Below are 22,709 nucleotides of genomic sequence, written 5' to 3'. Positions count from 1 at the left end.
GTGGTCTTAATACGGTCGGCTCCCATTGCTCAACATTTCTAATAATAAAAAGGAGAGATGCCGGCTAGTGTCTGCGTTTTTAAATATATATATTTTTTTTAGTTTTTCTTTAACAATACTTTATTGAATACTTCTAGAAACAATTCTATTCACCATTCACGCTTCCGTAAACAATGCGCTGCTATGTGACGTCTTCTGTTATCTGTGCTTGCGGTTTGCTTTGCAAATCCAACTTCAGCAAAATATCGGGATTGTGAGCATGAAGACCTGCAGTGTGAACACAGCCTTAGACTTCTGGTCTGAGACTCGAGTCTTCTTAACAGGTTTTATTTTTACCTCATGTAGAAAAGGGTTGAAAGGAAGCCGACGTGTGAGCTACAGACTGCAACTGCTGCGCATGTTTTCCTTTAAAAGGATGCTCTTGATTATTAGCAAGTGACGTTTGTAGCTTCACAATAATCGACACATGAAAGTCTATCTACATAAACGCTGTATTAAATGACTTTGGATAATTTAGAAATAAAATAAATCTACCTTACCTCCGACATTGTCTCGCAGCTAAGTTTGCTGCAACATTACAAGGAGATATTTAAAATAAGAAGCAAACCATGTTCTGTTTGTTCAGAAGTTCTGCGCTCATTTATTTACTCTTTCATTATGCTGTAAGATTGACCAGCTCTGTTTGGAGGAATGGGCCAAAACTCCGGCATAGACTATAAGGCGCACTTAAAATCCTTAAATTTTCTCAAAAATTGATGGTGCACCTTATAATCCGGTGCGCCTTATATATAATTACAGAACTTGTTGTGTTTACTGACTGATTTTATGTGGTAAAATGGGGTAAAAATCTGTTAAAATGTGTAAGTACGGCTTTGGTAAGCAATGAAGCCGCTCCACTTAATGGATATTCAGAGCATTACGGTACACTGTGTCACCTTATGGGACCCCTGAGCTGTCTACAAGACTGCCTGACTGCAATATCTAAACTAGAAGTGCATTCATGTAAGGCAGCCCTGCCCGAAGTACCTGATAGTAACATTAAACCAAGTAAGTTAATTCAATATAAAAGTTACTTTTATTTTTGGCTTTATGTTAGAAACAGGGCAGTGTAGTCTAACTTCTCTGTCTTCCAGACAGAGGCAGATAGCTCTCCCTTTCAGGAGAGAGCTGTGGATGTGAAGGGATGGAGTGAAATTACACACTTGGGAAGAATATTTAATGCGCCTTATAATCCGGTGCGCAATACCGAAAAATACGGTATCGGGGGAAGCTTTGGAAAGTCAAAGTCATATGTTTGACCAAATGCTTAGAAAATGTATTAAAACTTCTGATTTAAAAAAAAAAAAAATCTCTAAATATTTGTCCTGCTCATTATTCTGCCATTTATCAATTAGTAATCTTAACTGACCAAAGATGGTAAAAGATTAGTTAATCATAAAGTTAGAAACATTGTGTCTTTTGATAGTTTCCATGTTTTCATTTGAGCCACAACGTGTAAAGTTTTACGGTTATCGTCTTGTTAGTTTGAGTTGTTAGGTGCAATGCAGAGGACGTTTGAATGTTACCTGCTCAATGCTCTGTACAGAAGCAACCGAGGGAGTCGATTCCTTTTCGGGTGGCATACATGATGTGGGCAGAGCACTCCATCCTTGACTGTGCTCAGTCAGTGAGGTAATTAAAAAAGGCCAACTTATGCCACGCTACACTAACTCCAGTGATTAAAACGACACCTCCACAGTTTAATACAACAAACTTACAGGGCTCATTAAATGTTCTCTTTTTTTTTTTTTTTTTTTTTTTTACTTTTTTTCCTAGTTTTTAAGAGCAGTCTTTTTCATGGGAGCAGTAGATGACAGTGCTCAGGCTGAAGAATGTTAGAGCATTTGTGTAAAACCAAGCTGATGTGCCCAATACACATCCTTTTCATTTTGCAAGACATTTACATTAGAAAATAGAGTTTAGGCAAACATTGCTGTGGATTTTTTTTACTCTTTTTGGTCAATATAACTTAAATCAGCTAGATAAAACATAAAATAAGGCCAACAATGTAAAGCATATAATTTTAACAGAAGTTCAGTATATTTACAAATATACTGATGAACTAGCACTACTGGCCTGATGGTAGCAATTCATAAAGTTCACAGAGAGGGTATTTTCTGACCGTGTTCAAAACTACTACTAGCTACTGCAGGCTTGAAACAGATGCTGGACAGAGGTTGAGGACAGTCCAGTGACTTTTTAGCTCCTTTTACTATCATCTGCTTGTCTGTCCTTTTGCAGCTAAAATGCCACATTGAAATGCAGGATTTCCACAAGGTTGTGTTGTGCCATTACGCACTGTTCTAAGTTATTTAATGTTTAATAAATAACTCTTGGTCTGTTAGTTATTGTCCAGTGAATATGAGCCCAAACAGCTGATATTAGGACAATAGTTTAAAGGGTGATTCGAGCACTGGCATTATTTTAACAACAAACTCTGCACACATATAGAATAAAGAAGGGACATCTTTTCAATTTCAAGAATTATTAACAGAAATAAACTGAACATCCAGAGAACATCACTATAGAATGCTGTTTGTCTGAATTAACACTATATTTCAATCAACAAATCCTCTCTGCTAGGCAAGTGGATCTTAAATAAACTACTAAGCAAAATTAAGATTCAAGATGCTAAGGAACTATGTGCACAAAAGAAACAAAAGGACAAATAAAATGGTTGAAAACCATCACCAGAATGATTCAGTGAATCGTGGTTCATAAGTTAGAGAACCAAAGTTCATCTTGAAGAATGTGAATTGAGGTTAAATTAGCTTGACCAAATTAGAACAACATTTGATGTGTTTCAACCCATTCACAATGCAAATCCTGCATTAAACAAACATTATTTGATAAAATAACATTTTAAATAATATTTGCTCAGTAAAAAAAATAGCAACCTTGAGGACACTTTCATCAATGCAATTATTCATCCGGGAAGCTAGGGGTACCGTAGCGATCGGTTGCTTGTTGAGTTAATCCTAAAGTTATACAAAACACCATTGAATTGACATTAATCTTCACTATTATCGATGTACTAACGCTCATAGCATTATCGAACGATGGAGCGAAACGAAAACAAGTATTATGTTTAAAACGAACCGACTCTGTGGTAGCACTAATGTTATTTGGGAAGCCAATAGCACTTTACTAACGGACATTCGGCGCTAATTTAAGGTCCATTTAGTCGTGATGAGCGTGGCCAGTGGGTTTTTATACAGTAGGCCCCCTGCTTTGACTGAGGGCCTGTAAAGGTCTCACATTTCAGTAGCTTTAAAAGTTTTTGTTGTTTGCAATAATGTATTGTATTGTGACAAATGTAATTATCAGACTTTCTTCATCTCTGGATGCACACATGAGGTCTTAACAGTGTGAACAGCACTGGAGTGAGCATACAACCTTAAGGGTCGCCAATGCTCAGCTCGAAGGAGTATTTATTGTTTTTGTTTGAAATTGTCAGATTAAGACTACATGCAAGTGGCAGTTTTCAGGTATATTAGGATTCAGCATTTAAAATGATAGTGTATCTGCTTAAAATACCTTAAAGCTGACCAGGTGCAATTAGACACATACACTGATAGCCAAATGAGCAATTATGAGGTCCCACTGTGAAGATTTAGAATGGATTGGGTTTTTCAGTATTGGACTGCTTGTTGTGGAAGAAGGATAACATAATGTATGTATTGTACCATGGGGCCCCACTATTAAACTAGTTATTTTTTTCTTCATGCTGTATAAAGTTATCAGTCTGAGGAAAAGATAAAAAGGTACATATAGGATTAGCTCACTTAATTGTGTAACAGTTGCAGAGCTTATTATCATTTGGAAGTATCTTCAGTTCATGAAGGCTTTGGGTATATGACATACTTTATATTTTGTCAGTATTGTAGTCCTCTCCTTTGGAAGACATGCTACATGCTTTTACTTTTTTTACTCTCAATTGATCAATCAATAAATAATTATCTATAAAGCACCCTTCATACAAAAAGCAGCTCAAAGTGCTGTAAAGAAAACAGACCCACTGCTTCTTTTGAAAATATTTATTGTGTCTGATTTAAAATTATCTCTGTGATCTGAAACATGTAAGTGTGGAACAGAGAACATCAGTAAATGTTGTTAAATTATTGTTTCCTTTAATAAGTGAAAATGGCTCTCCAAATTATTCAGGTCCTATATGAAAAATGAACCCCTGCCCTGTTAATTCATAAATTAACAGAGATTAACTAAATATTCTTGAGTTCTGTCTCACTTCCTGCACCCAGAACTGATTACTGTGGGATTGCCAGATTGTCTTAAATGTTCCTTAAGATTGACAACATGAAGTAGACTAAAAGATTTCCAAAAGCAAAATGTATTGACTGTCAAGGACGGATGAGACACAAAGTCACTAACATGTTCAGGGTTACAAAGCTACTCCTAAGGCTTTGGGACTTATTTAAACCATGGTGAGAGCCCTTATACAAAAATGGGATTAAGGTGCTGCAGTGGTGCAGCTTCATAGGAGTGACAACATTGGCCAGCCTACTAAAAGTATCCCAAGGGCACACCATAAGCCCTTTTTCACAAAATAATTCCTTCATGAACCCACAAAGACAAACCACCTCCGACCTCCGACCTCCCTCTTATCGTTCATATATCACAAGTGGAGGCAGCAATATCTCAGACGGCTGTGAGTGTAAAGAAAGTATAGCTGGCAGTGTGGAATGACTAGAGGTGCCATGTGGCATCTCCATGACTGAAATCTGTATCTTAACTTTCCTTATAGTGTTCTTTTAATATCTGTTATGACGAATGAACACAATGTAGGGATCTTGTTGGCTTAGCAATGGCTTCAAATTTAAATAATATAGCTCACCTTCATATTCTTGTTAGAAAATACTAAGTCGTTATGCTTCTAAGTTAAGTGGCTGGTTGGTCACACAAACCGTACATCATTACTATGTCACTACCTAGACCCACAAAGCCTCCTAACCGCTATAGAACCCAACCGATGGCTTTTGACTACATCACTTGGCAAGTTGGGGCAGAACAGAGGCGGACTGACTTCTACCTCCCTTGCAGCCAAACAAAATGCATGGGGAGAGCCAAATGGCATCGTAATCCTGCCTTGAAGTGTTTTGTTAAAGAGGCTTTTGACTCCTCCAGTAGGTCACAAAAGAGCCCGGTGCCGTTTCTAAAGCACTACAGGGCTCACTTACCTTTTTTAAGGTCATTGTTCAAGATCTAATAATAAGAGACTGGGTTAAAAATGCTATCCATGGAAGAGTTTCAAGGTCAAAACCACTGCTGATTTAAAAATAAATAAATAACACAAAGGCCTGTCTCACATTTTCTGAAACACTTGTAGATGAAACTCTAGACCTTTGGAAAAAGGGGAACTTTTTGGAAGTTTTACGTCCCGTTAAAGCTGGTGTAAATTTAATAAAGCATTTTTTTTAAAAGATCATCAAGCCAACAGTCTATCATGGTGGCAGTAGTGTGACAATTTGTGGTCGATTTGCTTCTTCTGGAGTTGAACAATTTGCTATGATCAATGCAACATAAATTCTCAAGGAAAATGTCCATCCATCGTTTACAGGCATTAAGCTAAATATCAGACGGGATATGAAGCAGAACAATACATGAAAGCACAAAGCACGCTAGTAATTCAACCTCTGAATGGTTTAAAGTAGAGGCTTTAGACTGGTCTAGTCAAAGTCTAGACTTAAATTCGATAAAGATACTATGATGTCACCTTAAACAGGCCACCTATGTTTCATTGTGACTGAGATTAAAGCCATTCGGTTATTGAAATCAATCGATGTCCCATGTTGCCCTTTAGGATACCACAACCAGTTGTTAGGTTTAAGGTTTGATTTCCTTTTCACATAGCACTAGTTTGGTTTGATTTGCTTTTTTCCCTTAGTAAATGAAATCACCGTTTGGAACCTAAATTTGTGTTTAGTCAAGTCGTCTTTGTATGTGAATAATGTTTTTTTTTGTTTTTAGCAAAAAGCCAAAATATAAGACATTTGACAGGGGTGATTTTTTTTTTTCATAGCACGGTAGCTATAGTTGTCTCAAGTTAGCATATTACTCTTTTCATTCATTATCCAGATTTACTGTGTGGTGACATTCACAGGATTAACCTCAGGAGGTCACCTCAAAAAGTGAGAAAGGTACTACGTTTCAACTATTGTAAAAGTGGTAGAAACAAAGTCAGCTTGTACGATTGATCATGCCTGAGCACGCTCTTTTTAAGGAATAAAAACGGAAGGTGTGATGAATGTGAATGTGAATCTCGTTAAAAATGTTACAAAGTTCAGCCCAATTCTCAAAGGGTGCGACCTTAATGAGGCAGACATTGATTATGTGTGTCCACGAGAGTTGGGTATCGAGTGAGGCTCTCAGCAGGTCGGCTGTCTCTAAATCATGCCCTGAGTAAGTATGTGTGCTGATTACACCATAGTCAAGGTTGAACCTCCTCTCCTACACCTTCTCCAGTATGCTATAAATATTCATATGCCAGTGCCCACACACAGTCCTGGACTAATAGTCTGTTTAAAAATGTCTCCTGGGGGTAGAAAAGAGAATGGAAAGATGAGGAAGACAAAGAAAAATTGTGGTGGAAGTGTGAATGCATAGAGTGGACGTTGGTGAAATATGTCTTTGTCCCTTCCAAAGCTTCCTTGTTGTTGTAAGAACATAACCAACATTAGCTTTTTTCAGACTCCACCTTGAGATTAAATCAACAAAACGTCTGATTAAGAAGAATATATTATTTTGTACTATCCAGTTGTATTATCCAAAGTTTGAAACCTGTTCCTGGCACTATTTCCTGTCTCTTTTATTCTTATTTGGGCATTTTGGAAGGTGTGCGGTGACTCAACTAACGCACTAGGTAGAAACGTGAGGAAGTGGTAATGTTACAGATTATGCCCTCCATGCGGGTCCCGGGGTTAATGAAACTTTTGATGAGAAATGCAATTTGCCTTTGTCTATTATCTCTACTGCCAATAGCCTGAGCTCCGCTGCTTCGCCGCCTCCACTGTGGGCTTTTCCATGGGGCCTAATGATTGGTGGAAAAGGAAAAAGAGGGAGACGCTTTTAAAAAGATGATGAGTTTTTAATCTTTTTAACATTTACATGTCCTACTCAAGATTGACAAGGTCTCTGTCAATCTGGAATTGTCTCTGACCGGAACAGCCTCCCTCAAGGACCCCAGACAGTGTTTATCATATCACAACCTGTTCTGTGGCTGACCCCGTGGGCTCGCTAGCAATCTGACGCCTGTCTTTGGAAACCTGTAGAGGACATGAAGACTTGTCTAAGCTTGCCTGAATTTCAGGCATTTGAGACATTTAAAGTAGGGTAACGTTCTGAAAGGATGTTTAAAGTACTGAACATCTCGTAGAAGGATGTTCAGTTCAGTTTGTCATTCTAGCATGTAAAGGGTAAAGTAGAAAATATGCATGGCTTCCTGTTAAACTGACAAACCAAGCAGGAGAGCATTCATTTGGGAAACCAACAAATGAAGAAGAAGCTGCACTGGTCAGATTAGGATTTAACTGGTTGGCCTGCATTCAGAATGCTTTGCGTCGAGGCAAAGTAAACCATGAAGATCGTCTTGTGATAGTGGGATCGTTCTGTGGGGAGGCTTTTCTTCAGCATGGACAGAAGAACTGATCAGAAGATAGGTGGAGGTAAATGCAGGGCAATTGTTAAACCGAAAGCCAATAGACATTACAAAAAACTTGAGACTGGAGCAGAGGTTGACCAACCCTAAACCATCACCCAGAGCTACAATCGAATGGCTTACATTGCAGTATACTAAATGGCCCGGTCAAAGTCCAGATCTAAATACAACTGAGAAAAATTGATGTCCACTTAAAGTTATGCTTCTGCATAAGGATCAATACAGTAGGACACTTCACTGGTTATATTGATATGACTATTCCATTTATTTTTCACTATATATTATCTCCCTCCTTATTCCAAAAATATTTTGATCACAGTAAGTGATAAATTAATGAAAAGTTCTGTGACATGACTGACCATATCAACAATATGTAAACCATGTTTATGTTGTCGAACGTATTGTAAAGATTAGCGCCCCCTATCGGTGGTCTTCCTAGTCCTTTACCCCGGAGAAGCGGTCTTCTTTTATTAATGACTTCTTTAGTAAGCAATGACTCTTGGCACATAAACTATACTTTAACACTTTTAACCTAAACAAGGCCGACTAACCTAATAGTGATGTTTTCTGGACTCTGGGAGGAAGCCGGAGTACCCGGAGAGAACCCACGCATGCACAAGGAGAACATGCAAACTCCATGCAGAAAAACCCAGGGTAGGACTCAAACCCAGGACATTTTTGCTGCTTCTTGCTGCATGGCAACAGCGCTACCCACTGTTCCACTGTGCAGCCATATCAAACATGATTAATGTTATTTTTGGATGCTCTGGACAGTAGGCTGGCCTGGAGGAGACCCTCTGCAGCGAGAACTATCTTCCCGCCTCCACTCTAGTTTGATGCACTGTTTCCAAACATAAACATTTTTCTGCATTTGCTAATACACAGGAGTTTGGCATTCTTTGTTTCTGGCATACCTACAACATTATTTTCAGTTTAAGGCATCTTTATTGTTAAATTGTGCAAGTTACACAAGGTTCGCTGGTCAGGAAGTTCAAAATTCGAGAAAATCCACTCAATTGCCAAATGCTCCTGTGAGAGAAGATTTTTAAAAACATGAATCCCCTAAACAGACGTTAACATTTCAAGGGAGTATAACAATCTCGCTTTTTATATTGTAATGCCTCCAGTTTTTATCAGATATAGAGATCATTAGCAGTAAAGGCCCTGACATTAATGCAATAGCCCTGGGTCAGTCGGATTCAAGATATTGATGAACTGTTATCCCCAAAGCATTTTCCATTTCCTGACCAAATACGGTATTTAGATACATTCTTTCGAGTCAGACTATCGATTTAAACATATTCATTTGCATGTCTGTAACCTTATTGTTTTGTCTTTTTGTTAATCTTATTTAAAGAACAATGAGATTTTTGCAGGCGGCTGTTACCACATGTTACCAGGTAATAATAGACTCTGACAATAGGGATTATCCCATTGAACTAATGCAGTGGGAGATTATTCTTGACAGACTCAGACACTTCCCCCTTCACCACCGCAGTGTTGCAGCACGCAGTGTGCCACTTCTGCCTTCAGAGCACGTTTTGGCCCGGTCGCCGGCCGGCATCTTTACTTTCATGCTTAATTACCTGCCAAGATAGACTGGTGAGGACATGGAGTCATATGCGTCTGTCGTCAATGACACGAATATGTGTTGACAGGGTGGTATTGAACTTTTTTTTTTTTTTCTGAATAGAAGATGTCTGTGTGCCTTTCTTTGCATCTGTATAAAGAAATATTGGAAATTCTGTGACAAGTCGAGCAGCAGCACTCACCTCAATGTTACCATTGTTGTTGTTTTGTTGGTTTTGTTTTCCACTTGTTGGAGGCTTAATCTCTGTACAAAGGAGGATTCCCAAGGAGGAGGATCTGTTCCAGAGCTCAGACCAAATATGTGTTTTGAAAATGTAGAGTAGATTTTTTTTTTTTTTAATCAATTAGCTTATCCAAGAAGTTACGCCAAGTGTCCTGCTTTAAGGGATTTCTGTTTTTAGCTTTGGTCTGTTATTACATGCTTTTATAGGTGTGTAAAGACTTTATAACACTCCAGGTAGATAATGGATGCAGAATTGAATCACGAATTTGAAATACATTACATTTTTTAAAAGTAAAAATGTTTGTTGCAGGACTTTTGGTGAGTGAAAATATCTGTGTTGGGGTCTGGAATGTTGTTTGTGATTAATCTGTTGTACCGACCTTTGCAACACAGAATCAAGGAAAATCCTCTATGCAGCCCAATTTTGTGAGGCAAGGCACGTTTACTTCTAAAGCTTTTCTGTAACAAGACGATTTAAAGTGCTGAGTGCCATCTTCTTCTTCTTTTTTTTGTTTTTTTTTGAGTGCCATCTTCTGAGTATTGATAGTATTTAGATGCGTTTCCCAAATATGAGTCTGTCTTTTGTTGAGGGACCAAAACACTGTGGTCTAGGGGCCATTATAAATGCTTTGAACGCTGTTATAGGTTTGCCGCTGTGATTTAGAGCATCAAGCTGTTGCGTGAGCCGGCTCAGTTGAGAGTCGCTATCGATTGGAGGCAGCTGCCAAGATCCTGTTCCCGCAGAAGTATGAAACATCTGGCTCTGCTGCTGTGCTTGGACTGACGATATGAGTTCTTGTGCTGATATGTGTTTGTCTTTAGCCTAAAGGGACTTTATTATGGCCAGCTACCTTTTTTGCCCTCTTTGGTCTTAGTTGTGCAAAGGCAATTGTATTAGTGTTTGTGTTTTTGAACAAATTTAAAATTTGAAAACTTATATAATGCTGAATTATTGTTGTTCAAGATTAGAGGCGTAACTTTGTCTTTCTCTCCCTGTCTTCCACTGTCATTGGAGTTATTATGGATGTGCTGTCCTTGGGCCATAGAGTCTTTTTCACTCAGTTTTGGTATTCTAGATTTATTTTTATGTTCTCAGACTAGATATTTAAAATGTTGGGCAAGCAAATTTGTTCTCTTTTGCCTGGGAGCAGTTGCGTATTTAACTGCTTGGAGTTATTTGTTTTTTGTCAATTTCTCCGAGCCTTGTGGAACTACCTACCTATTTTTTTTCCCAACTATTGTCTCGCAATGAAACATAGCTGTTTTTGTGTGTATATAATAAGGCTTTCTCTAATTTTCTCGCTTCTGATTTTTTTTCTTTGTGTCTCCAGTGAATGAAGAGGCCCTGAGGAAGAAGATCACCGATGAGCTGAACAAAGACTTGGATCAAAAGAGGGCCAAAGCAGAGCAAGAGATGCACGCATGGTTAGACTCTTACACACTACATTCACATTCAAAGACAACAACCTCCTTTGAAATTGGAGATTTTTTAATTTTTTGCTTTTGAAAGTCTTGTGTTTTCTCATGTGATGAAACTACATACCTGATGGGATTCCTGTTAGTATTCTCTGGTATTTCTTTTTATTAGTGAAAATAAATCGCGAGGCCCGTGTGTCTATAACCACTTAACTATTGGCTCACGTTTGCTGTATTAATGCCATTAATGCCTTTGCTTTGTTTCAGCTCGAATGAGAATCCAAAAAAAAGTGTCTTTCTTTCCAAAACTTGACCGTTTTTCCAGTTTCATTAATATTCCAAAAGGTCAGCAGCAGTCTTTCCGATCCCCACTGTTTCCAATTTACATCTCTTCCGAAGTACATCAGCACTTTTCCCTCCTTCCCTATCTTATGTCCTTCTTTACTCTTGTTCCTTTGCAATCAATTAATCATGTGTTAGTAAGGAGAGTCCAATGCTGAGATAATTTCCTGGGTGTAGAGGGGGTGATCCATTAGCACTGCCTGATAAAGAGACGTACACTTCATGTCCATTCTTTTCTCTTACTCCTCTGTGAATAATCCTCCACCCTTTGCTTATCTGTTTTTATTTGCTGTCCTTAAAATACAAACGTGCATGACTTAAATCCACATGGCTCCTCCTTCTCTTTTAATTTGCCTTTCTGATAAACGGAAACATAGATTAGTAACTTTACACATCCTAGTACCTGATTGTGAACAATACAACTATGGTATTTGTGGGGGAAGTTAGTGGGCTTGTTTTTACGTCTTGTTCTAAATGACAGGAATCACCTATCGGTTTCAGGTCATTTATATAAAGTTTGGATGGTTTTGTTTTGTGTGTGTGTTGTTTTTCTTTTTTATTTATCTGCTTCCTGCTGCAAATAATGTCGTTCACAGGCCTAAGTAAGAATTTTCCTTGCAGGCAACCAAAAACATAATGTAGCTCAGCAGTCAGTTTTTGTGCAGATCAGTATTATGATAGCATACCAACTTTATTTATTATATTAAGTACTTTAAAACAGCCACAGCTAAAACAAAGTGCTGCACAAAGCACAAATATTTCAGAAATATTGTTGTTCTATCCTAAAGGAAAGGCAACCAGATTAATTTACACAGTCCGGTTTGCATCTGACAACATATTTAACCTTGTTTTTTGGGCATATTTCCTACATAGTCTGCAGTGTGTTCATTAATCTGCTTTAAGATGGGTGCACTTCTTGACTTTAAAACTTTATTTTTGCGACAGCTATGGATGTCACCCCTTCAGCATCTAGTGTTTTTTTTTTTTTTGGTTTGTTTTTTTGTGGTTTTAGTCTTTTTGGGCACCAAGAAGAGACGTTTACCCCAGGGTGTACCCGTAACTCAGAACCATCATGAAAAGTTTGCTTTATGTTGCTTTAGCAGGCTGTCAATCCTAGTAATTCTCCAGAATCTTCTTATAATTGAACAAAAATGCGGTTATTTTACTCCAGTCCAGGAGACGATCCAGTATTCCCGGGTTAATCAGAGGCTTTGAGCAAATTTTTTCATAAGTGGATTTAGTCGAATCTTCTGAAAATACTATACAATTAAAATAAAATATATGGGATATTTTGCTGTTTTAATGATTGTTTACTTACAGAAATAAACTGAAAAATGTAGGTAGTGTTTCATTGAGGGCTATAAAAAGGAAGTAATTTGGGATGAAATGGCGATAAGAAAGGTTAAAGTGCTTCTGAGTCCTTGTGTGCAAAGTATCTTCAAATTAAAATAAATAAATGATTGTTTTTTGGAGCAAAAGTATAAAGTAACAAATCCTGAATTTGCACTAAAAGTGTACTCTTTATCCCTGATATCTTAACACATGACCATCAGAGTTAACAGGAAGATGCACCAGAAAAACAAATGGGACTCCTCTCCTAAGGAGGGATACATACCTATCGCTCAAAGCTTGAAATAAATTGTTGTCCTATTTTCGCTAGTTGTTTAACTTTAGTCTTGACGATAAGTGGGTTTTCTTTTTCTACAAATTGAGGTAGGAGAACCCGAACTCTTTTTCCTCATTGGTGCTCTGAGCCTATAATTTAACTGCAGTATAATGGTCCCCGTTGAGATAGCAGAGAAGACACCGTGATGAGATATTTTTTCAGCTAGATTGGAGTAAGGGGTAAAACGCTTTCCTTCTGTGAGTTATAGTGTAATACAGCTCATTTAACAGAGCCACTAGGTGCCGGAGCGGGGAAACTGTGAGACCGTTGCCAAGTGTAAGCGCAGAAAAAATGGCTACATTACATGGGCACCTTAGTGGGAATACAGTGCCTTGAAACTTGTTCATACTCCTTAAACTTCTGCTGTTCTGCAAAACAGAAAAAACAATGTTGGTCTAATCCGACCAGAGCATCGTACCTGCTTCTTTATGTTTGCTCAGTTCCCTACACGTGGTTTAAATGTGGCAAAAAAAGCTAAAGAATAATGTTATAATTTGGTTTTAATGTTCTCACATAAAGTATATGTTTTCCTCTGAAACATAAATGGAATGTGTTTAAACTCCAGTCAGTGTGTTTGGAGTTTTGAACTCCTTCGTTCTGTCATTTGCAGTAGTGCCGCGTTAAAAAAAAAAAAAAGTTCTTGAGAATTTGAGGATTTGTGGTGTTTAGATTAGACACTATTCCATCTGTTTGGCTGTAAGACCATAAATGAACTCCAGAGATCTGGCTTTGCATATTTTGCTCTGGTAGAGAGGAAGTAGGCGCTCTGAGCTGCGAGTTTATTTAGGTGCAGCCTAAACTAATTTGTCGAAAGGAGCGGGTGCAGAGAGCAGATTTGCCTCTGCCGCTTCTCTGTGAAGCAGCCGAGCAGAACGCCACAGAAAAGGATGATAGGGAAGGTGGGAAGAGGGTAAAAAGAAAAACTCTCACCCTCAACCGTTTCTTCTTCCTCAACCCAGCGCATGTTTTATCACCGTTTGTACCAGTCGTCCTTCTTTTTGACTTTCTCAGATACTTTCATCCTCTTTGCCCCTTTCTGTCTCATCTCCTCCTGTTTGTCCATCTTTGCTTTTGATCAGCGTTGCTTCATTTCTCTGATATCCTTCATCTTGGTCATTTCCCAGCCTTTAGTTAAACGCTCTCCCTCTGTTTCTGGTTGGGTTTGAGTGTCCAGCTCAAACACTAAAAGGTTAGCTGTATTTGTCTAAATTCTGTCAATTTTACCTATTTTTTTTTTTGTTCTTCAAGCTGCTTGTGTGATATAATTGCACGTCAGACTTGAGAGTAAGAATACTGACCTTTTCGAAGAGTTGTTGACTTCTTTCCTATTTAAACAAAATTCTTTGTTAATTCTAGATAAGCCAGAGTGAGGTTGGACTTCGGTACAAGATGCTCCCACACAGAAAACCTCCGGAAAAAGTGAAGTCTAACCTCATTAGCCATGACCCTGTCTGGGGGGGGGGGGGACTTCAAATCTCTTTGAATCAGCAACATTGTACCAGTTGAATTTATCGTTTAGTCTTAAAATATTTAAACTATCATTAAAACATGACACTTAAAGGCTCTCTTTGAAGGACCAGTGCACAGCCTTGACTTTATTTTCAAGCACAATGATTTGGCTGCAAGGCTGGCTGTTTAAAAGACTGGTTAGCAGCATGATTTGCTTAGTGTTGAAGGTGTATAGTGGAAAATCTATTTTGGCTTCGAGTTCCAGGGGGATCATCTTATTTATTGGTAGTCCCACATGCCAATCATAGTGAGGAGCTCACCTTACGCCAGTGAGCGTGCTCGTTGCTTCTTGGTTTCCCCTGGGCATGCGCCCTTCTAGTGTTTATGTATCCAGTGAGCTGCGGTTTCACCCGTTCATTTTAGCTCCGCCCCTCTCACCGTATACTTTGAAACTGGCTGAGAGTCGCAAGACGCAAACTGTCTTATAAGTTTAGGAGAAGAAGAGGAAGGGCTTAGAAGAAAGAAATTAGACCAGAATGGATTTGGGAGATTCTTTCATGTGATCCCCATGAAGAGAAGGTAGAATGGTCTCTTCAAAAAGTGTCTTGGGCGTTTCTTACATGCATTTCCGAAAAAACCGTCCACTATAACTTTTATAAAGCTTTTTTCTTGTATGTGAAAGATTTCCAAACTTTTTCCACTCATGCATCATTATCATAACGTAAGGTAATTTGTAAACTGCAAAGTTCTGTTTCCGTGTGGGATTTCAATAGATAACTCAGAACATTTCTCTTTTAGGCCACTATATGTTTTGAAGCAAGAGTCAAATTCAAAATGAGTAAACATTTATTGCAAAGAAAAAAAAAACATCAGAGATGGGGAATAAAGTCTGTAGCTTCGACTTGACTTCGACTTGTCTCTAAAGGTTTGAGACTTGAGTCTTACAAGCAAAATGACTCTAATGTAATTTGCTGTTGGTGAATGTAGATCATGTGGGTAAATGCCTGTTGTTCCCAGTTAACAGTGTTTATAGATTACTGGATGTCATGATGACGTTACTCACAGTCTCTCTCTGATGTTTCATTACACCATCGGCCAATAAAAGCAGTTTATGGCGTCTTCCAAGTTCACCTGTTATTTTTTATGCTGCTATTGAACAAGCATTTACACTAAGTAAACCACAGGCCACAGCTCTGCCAGAGGTGTAGATGTTCTCCTATTAAAGGGCGTGTTTGATTTATTAACCTGGACATTTGGTAGACCGTTAGATATTAAGGGTTCATGTTTGTTGTAGGACCATAATGATAACAACCACATAAATGTCTGTCAAACTGAACTCTCCTCTTAATGACTTTGGGTCATTTTTGGCAAAATAAACTACTTACCACCAGCATCTTAATCTCTCTCTTATAAACTAGTCATTAAAAAACATTCCATCTTTGTCAAAATAAAAGCACTGTATGTTTGATTCATTCAGAAATCCAACAAAAACACGTCAACCTGTTTGTACTATTTTTCTTTTACTATATTGCATATTTATTTATTAATGCAGTGATTATTTTGTCATTGAGTAAAACAAGAAACAGAAGCGGAAGTGAATGATCTAAAAAATGTTAAATGATTTAATGTTAAATATTAAATCTGATCGTTTTTATTTAGATTCAAGGAAAATATTTTAATTCATAATCTACAGCAGTTGGGTTTCTTAATACCAGACTACATGAACCTAATATAGGAACGTTAATTAAAGTCATTAGAGACTTGAGAGTTTAAAACAGAAACACCCTTCAGGGTTGGCCCACACATGAGTCCGTGGATGTCCGTGCATACTCAACGCGGACTCTGTGCAAACCCCTTCTCTGTCAGCCTACTTTCATTTAAGGTCACTAGTGCCACAGAAAATGAGAAAAAAAATAAACATACTTTATTGTCCCAAGTGAGGAAATTAAGGTGCATCAGCAGCAAGTAAGGGAAAGGTTACAACTTAAGAAAAATACTGTACAGTTATAAAAATGGTATATTCTGATTAAATAAGTGGGGAGATTTTGAAAGTGTACAAAATGCACATGTATACTTGTGCATGAATAAACAACAGAGTGTTTAGGGAAAATCTGTGCAAATAGCAGCAGGAACATAAACAGCTCATTGAGTTTGTTGGGAGGATTGTTATAAAATCTACCAGCTGCCTGGAGGAAGGATCTGTGATGCCGTTCCTTTGTGCGTTTAGGATGCAGACGTCTGTCGCTGAAGAAGCTGAAATATACTCTACTTGGAAAATGACTTTGTGGACATCTGGAAAAAACATATTTTTCATTGAAGGTAGTCGGCTTTGTATGGTTACTTGAACAACTCCATTCAGTTACAATATAACGCAGTTATATAAATTGAATATGGTACGATCAATAGACATTTCATTTGAGTCTATTTGTCTACTTCTGGTCCTTCCTTGCACTTTGTAGGCCAGCCTGTTTCTTGAAGTCCTCACTGGACCTTCTGCTGTGCTCTGGGGTTCCTGGTTCTGTTGAGATTTTCCTCGGTTTCAGTTTAGGTGTATGTTCTGGACCATATGTCATTTTACTGCATCATTCCTTCATAAGATTGTCTCACTCTTGGATGTGTTCGGAGCCACAGGAAAGACAGAACCGGCAAATATGCACAACCGGCTTTTATTTGACACCTTTGTAATTTCTTACCAGATTTTTGAAATACATATTTTGCCATTTTTAGTATGTGTATTTGCATGTGTTCTGCATTTCAGACCTGCTTGACTGATTTTTGCAGGGAGCACTTTATTGTAACTAGGGAATATTGCCTTTTTTAAACCAAGAAATGATTTTTTAAGATGTTCCTTTACCAATTTATAAATGGAATCTTAAGCACAGTGCTCATTAAAAACCTGTTAGTCTGAAAAAAGGGATTTATTGTACAGTGGAATGCAGTAGATTTGGGTTGTTCTCATGTAACTTTATTGCACTGTTGTATAATCAGATGCAGTGCGTTCATGTGTGTGTCAGGGAGAATAGACGAGCCATTAAATATTCATAGACAGCATTCTACGACATTATTCCTAACATCAATATTGCATTGGGTGCTTAAATGCTTTTCTTTCCAGGCACATGGATTGAACCTGGACTGTAATACTGGTCTGGCAGATTGCACTGTGCAGGACTTTTTAGGGAGGCATCTTGTGACGACAAAAGGTAGAAAACTAAAAGCATGAATGGGTGAAGATGGAGACAGGCACCGACAGATTAGGAAGCAAAGCAGTAGTTTTAATCTCTGTTTTTTTGGAATTTCTGCAGAGGTAGTGATCTTTTGTCTTTTGTCTGTGCATTCTTTGTTTTTTGTAATAACGTCTCACTTATTAACTCAGATTTTTAGGAATTTTACAGAAAATTACTTAAGCGTTTTTCTTGTGACCATATGTCATGGTTTCTGGATTATAACCTCAGCCACATTCAGGTGTACAGAAAAATGATACTGTGCGACTCGAGCTTCACAGAGTGAAGAATATATGAATTATACATCCAATGTAGCGCAGAGGAATGCAATATATACATGCATAAGATGTAATTCTTATTCCATTCCATCTTACTCTGTGTCGGGATAAGCAGTACGTATTTTACTATAAGGTAGAGCAGTGTATGAGGTAGTAAGCATTAGGTCTGAGTTGCTTTTATCGCCTACCTGGTTAAAAAAAAAAAAAAATCACAGGAATACTTGGCAGCTGAGAAACATCACAGAATGCCGAGGTGCATTTGCTGAATTGGCCCTTATGTAAACTAATATGGAAAGGTGGGTGCACATGAATGTAGTTAGCTGGTTTAGGAAATGTGTCGGGCAGTGTGAAAGTCCAGGGTGTTCTGACTGCATGGATTTAGACATGGATATTGTAGGTTCTCTACCTTCAAGGAATGAATGTGTAAAGCTATTTGAATAGTCCTGATGTGTTGGGAGAGGCACCCTAGTAGTGTTTTTGGCCCCCTTAACTTACCTCTGGTTACTTTCGCGTCCAGATGTGTTGCAGTTACCTTACATGACTCCATATTTTGGCCAAAAAATTACAAGGATAAGAAAAGAAATTCCATTTCTAGCATATATATATATATATATATAGTTTTGACCTCAATGTTTAAGAAAAAATAATTATACAAACTTGAAATCAGACCCTTTGTAAACAATCATTCCTTTCTCGCATAGTTTCACTTTTTCCTTCATTTCTGTGAGGTTTGCCATTGCTGAAATTTTATTTGTCATGCCACAAAATAGTTGTTACTAAAAGCCTATTAAACGTCAAATGGAAGAATGGAAACGTACAATTCCTGTCGCTAAAAATTTTAAAAGCTCCGCAGATGAATGCCTCAACCAATTAGTAGTGAATTGTCTTACTTCCTTGGGGAAGCTTTATAACTGCTGATATAAATTTCCATCAATGTAGCAAAGCAAGAACAAAACTCTTCACCCTTTTAAGGTATAGAAATGTAGCATGATTTAAATTACTGCACCGTCAACACTTTTTGGGACCCCTTGTAATGCTGTGTAAAAACCCTTAAACCCTTTATTGTCATAGTAAAATATCATTGTGAAGAATAACCTGAAAGATGAAACCCTTTAGGTTGAGGATGTTTATTCTGTGAAGGAAAAAAGGCCACATTAAGAAATAATTATTTTTCACAACTGTGTCCTGTAAAACAGAGGCCCATTTCTCTAAGCCAGTAGGCTGGGCGCCGACCCAAGTCTATCTTCTCAGCATGCACAGTCCAGTGGAAGCTATGGGAGTTAAAAAATGTCTGAATTTAGATGGAGCTGTGTGTTTTAGTTAAGGCAAACTTAGACTGAGCGTTTCACCAACAAACCTCAGGGAGATGGTGGTGTAAGACTAATGAGGAATTTCTAAAGGCTTTCTGTAAAGCAATGTGAAGGAGATGTGATGCTGCGGGCCTCTTTATCTTCATAAGGTCCTTGTTGGAGTGGGGAAATACTAGGATGTTTTTACATAAAATCTAGTGGCCTCGGCCAGAAAGCATAAATAGAGTACTCATAGGTTCTCTGCCCAGCTTTGAGGGCACTGAAGGAAGATATTGAGTGGCTGGCTAGGTCATCAGATATACACCACTCTTCAAACCTGCATATTAATGGAGTCAAAAGTCCCCAAAACAAAGTGGCAGGGATGTGTATATTAACCCTGTACAGCTACAGTTGTGCTTATTCACAGAAACATGATATTTCACCTCCAGAAAGTAGTATGCCACTTGTCTGGAAAGTCAGACCCATTCACCCTCGTTTGCTCCTCTTCAAATTAATGAAATCTCACAGATTCTGTTTCCCAACTGCCTCTTTCATGATTCAGTCCAGCAAACAATCAAAACAACAGTTAATTAGCCAAGATTATCCTCTTCTCAGTGCCAGGCTAAAAAAAAAAACTATAAAATATCATCCACTTATCCTCTAAAGATATGATACTTTTTCATTCTGCTGCTTAGCTGCAGTGTTTTTCCTCTCTCCGTCTGAGTCAACCATTGTCTATGTCAACGCCCCCACTTTCTCTCCCAGTGCCAATCTTCTACAGTCAGATGAAAAATGTGCCCAATATCCCAGAGACAGGGCAATAATGACTGGAAAGCAATAGAGGTGAAGCAGACAGATAGCATCTCGCTAGTGATAGCAGTCTTTGCTTGGGTTAGCACTTGTGAGGGAGTCAATGGACTTTTTTTTTTCCACCAGTGCTGTCCTTTTCTTGGAACCCTTTCTTTTTCTGGGTCCGATTGTAGCTTTGGGTCACATCTAACGTTTATTTTTATTATCTTGCTGGGCCTCTAATGAATAAATGATTGAATAAAATTGCTAAGGTAATAATATTTTCTTTTTTTTTTTTTAAATTGGGCATGATAATTAAGTTTTTCCCCCAACGGGCCCCACAAATGAGTGTTAAAAATAAAATTAAAATAAAGGGATGAATAAAGAAATAAAAAAAATCCCTGCCAATAAAGTTTGGAATTCTTCCCTTTTCTTGGTCAGATTACACATTTTGGGCAATTTTTGTCAAATTATTTTTTTATGAAATATCTGTTGGACCCCACAACATAAATTAATGGATGAATAAATAAGTATACAGATTTAATTGGAATTTTCTTCTTTTCAGCCAGATTAGACATTCCAAAAATGACATTTAAGCCCCCTTTTTTGCCCCTTTTCAAAAATAAATAAATAAAGCCAATAGACACAAAATCTAATCAGTTTTTGCTGCAACAAAAATATATATAGATGTTTTCTTGTTTTGGATTTAATGTAGTTAAAAACCAAAAAAAAATGCAGGCTAGCTCCAGAGCAATTTAACCTTTCCTAATGGATGTTTTCTTCAAACACTTGCTTTTCTATCTTCAAAGCATCAAGTACATTATATAAACTCCATTGTGATGGAACATATTTTTCTAATGTACTCCCTTTCCATAGGTTTAGCTAAAAGCATATCTGTTAAAAAAATAAATAAAATAAAAAAAGAATCTAAGGCATGTCAAAAGGTTGAATTGGCTACATTTGCTGGGCCAGACAAGTACCATGAAAATACTTTTTCCAAGAAAAATCTTGTTTACTGCTCCCTTTCAGTCCTGGTCGGAGCAGCAGCCTAAGCGTCTTGAGTAAAGGTAGCTTAGATGCATTAGCGGCACACAGGCAGGGAGGCGTGGATTGTGGGGGAAATGGTGAATGTAAAAGGCTATTAGGAGGCTCCCCATGTGTCTGTGTGTGCGTGAGTCAGAGGCTGATGATGGATGGAGTGTGCTGACGTGTGCAGCCCAGTGGACTGTGAGACTGGACATGGCTGGTCTCTCTGTCTCCCTCCATCTCTCTCTTTCTCTCTCTCTCTCTCCCTCTTCCTCCTCCGTTGCTTCGCTTCCTCAGGGCCAAACATGTCATGTTGCCACTGCTCACACTTTCTCTTTACTTTCACTCGTTTTCTTTCTGTTTTCCTCCCTCCCTCCTCAATCGTGTGACATTTAGTTGCATTGCAGGGCTGATTTAAGACATCAGGCGTGCTTTAATTTCTCATACCTGTCATCTTTTCAAAGCTAAAGGAGTGTAGGTAATCTGCTTTGAGCAGTCTGTCCATCACCTTTCACTGCGTGTCTATATGTTGTCTACATTCGCACGTGACTGAGGAGGAAAATGAGATTTTTCTAATGAAAGATGAAAACCTGTCATTTCGGCAGATTAGCGTGAGCTTGTAATGCTATGGATAGCAGAGCTAAGGGCTAAAAAAGAAAAGAAACCTTATACAATATTCATGCCTGAAACCATGCACTTGTGGATATTTAAATTATCATAATGAGGAGTGCAAAAAAAAAAAAAAAACCTCAGAAGGTTCGAAATGAGTTCTAATTTAAGTGTTTCAATCCCTACAGGGGTTTACAAAGATAATAATTTTAAAAGTACTGTCATTGTTCTCAATCTTAACCATAAAAGGATATAGTCTGAAGGAAATTTGTTTTTAATTAGGTCCCTGTTTGGGAACCATATCATACGATCAACATTTCCAGCTGCTCTCAGCCGTCGTCCTTCTCATCGGGTGTATCGTTTGTGCATCTTTGCATCCTTCTTCGGCAGATGTTTATGAAGATCTCTCTCGTCTTCATCGAGTTTGCCATAATTCACTCCACTGCTCGCTCCGTCAGTTCTGTGTTTATTCTACCTTGGCTCGACTGTTTGATATCTGGCAGAAGATCACTTTTAGGGCTTTCAGGGATGTTCTTCCTTATTCAATCAAGCACACTGTCACCTAGTTGGAACTATGTTGCTAGGCAACTAAGACAACCCAGTGACCGGGTTTAAATACTGGTCCTGCGTCTGCAGAGACTCTGCTGCTTCTGTTGGGAACGCCACCTCACAGAATCGATTGTTGCTATAGATAATCAGACGGTTCTTCTTTGTAATCACTCAAATTTGTAATAAACCAGACATCCTCTGATGTCTGATTCTTGCGCTTAGGTTTGCGTTTGTAACGTTTTCAGGGTTGTCTGTGACTCCTCAGTGTTGTCCTTCATTGCAACTTTTAACGCTACAAGGGCGTGTAGGGAAAAAAGCAAACTGCAGGTGTGTAAAATCCAGCAGCTAAGCATAGAAACTGCTTCTGCAAAGATTTATTAAAGCATAAATGCCTAGATTGGCATATCTTTTTGTGCATTTGGACAAATTTTTCTTATCGGTGTTGTTGAGGTTCTCTGTAATATCTTCAGTTCTTTACAAAGTCCTGAAAAAATGTACCCAGATTTGTATAAGATAAAGTTCTGTCGTGGCTCAGCTGGCTTTTAACATAA

General features: G+C 38.2%; 1 protein-coding gene across 4 annotated transcripts in view; it reads left to right on the top strand.

Annotated features, from left to right (window-relative positions):
- chchd3a (coiled-coil-helix-coiled-coil-helix domain containing 3a) overlaps positions 1-22,709 on the top strand; it is a 101,672-nt gene that overhangs the window by 6,334 nt on the left and 72,629 nt on the right. For all 4 annotated transcript variants that reach the window (XM_036148978.1, XM_036148976.1, XM_036148977.1 and 1 more), the window contains exon 3: positions 10,856-10,949. In XM_036148978.1, coding sequence (XP_036004871.1) covers positions 10,856-10,949 — 94 coding nt within the window. The remainder of the gene's footprint in view (positions 1-10,855; positions 10,950-22,709) is intronic.

Source organism: Fundulus heteroclitus, chromosome 17, assembly GCF_011125445.2.
Source record: "Fundulus heteroclitus isolate FHET01 chromosome 17, MU-UCD_Fhet_4.1, whole genome shotgun sequence".
Classification (NCBI taxonomy): domain Eukaryota; kingdom Metazoa; phylum Chordata; class Actinopteri; order Cyprinodontiformes; family Fundulidae; genus Fundulus; species Fundulus heteroclitus.
This window is presented reverse-complemented; position numbering and strand designations above follow the sequence as displayed.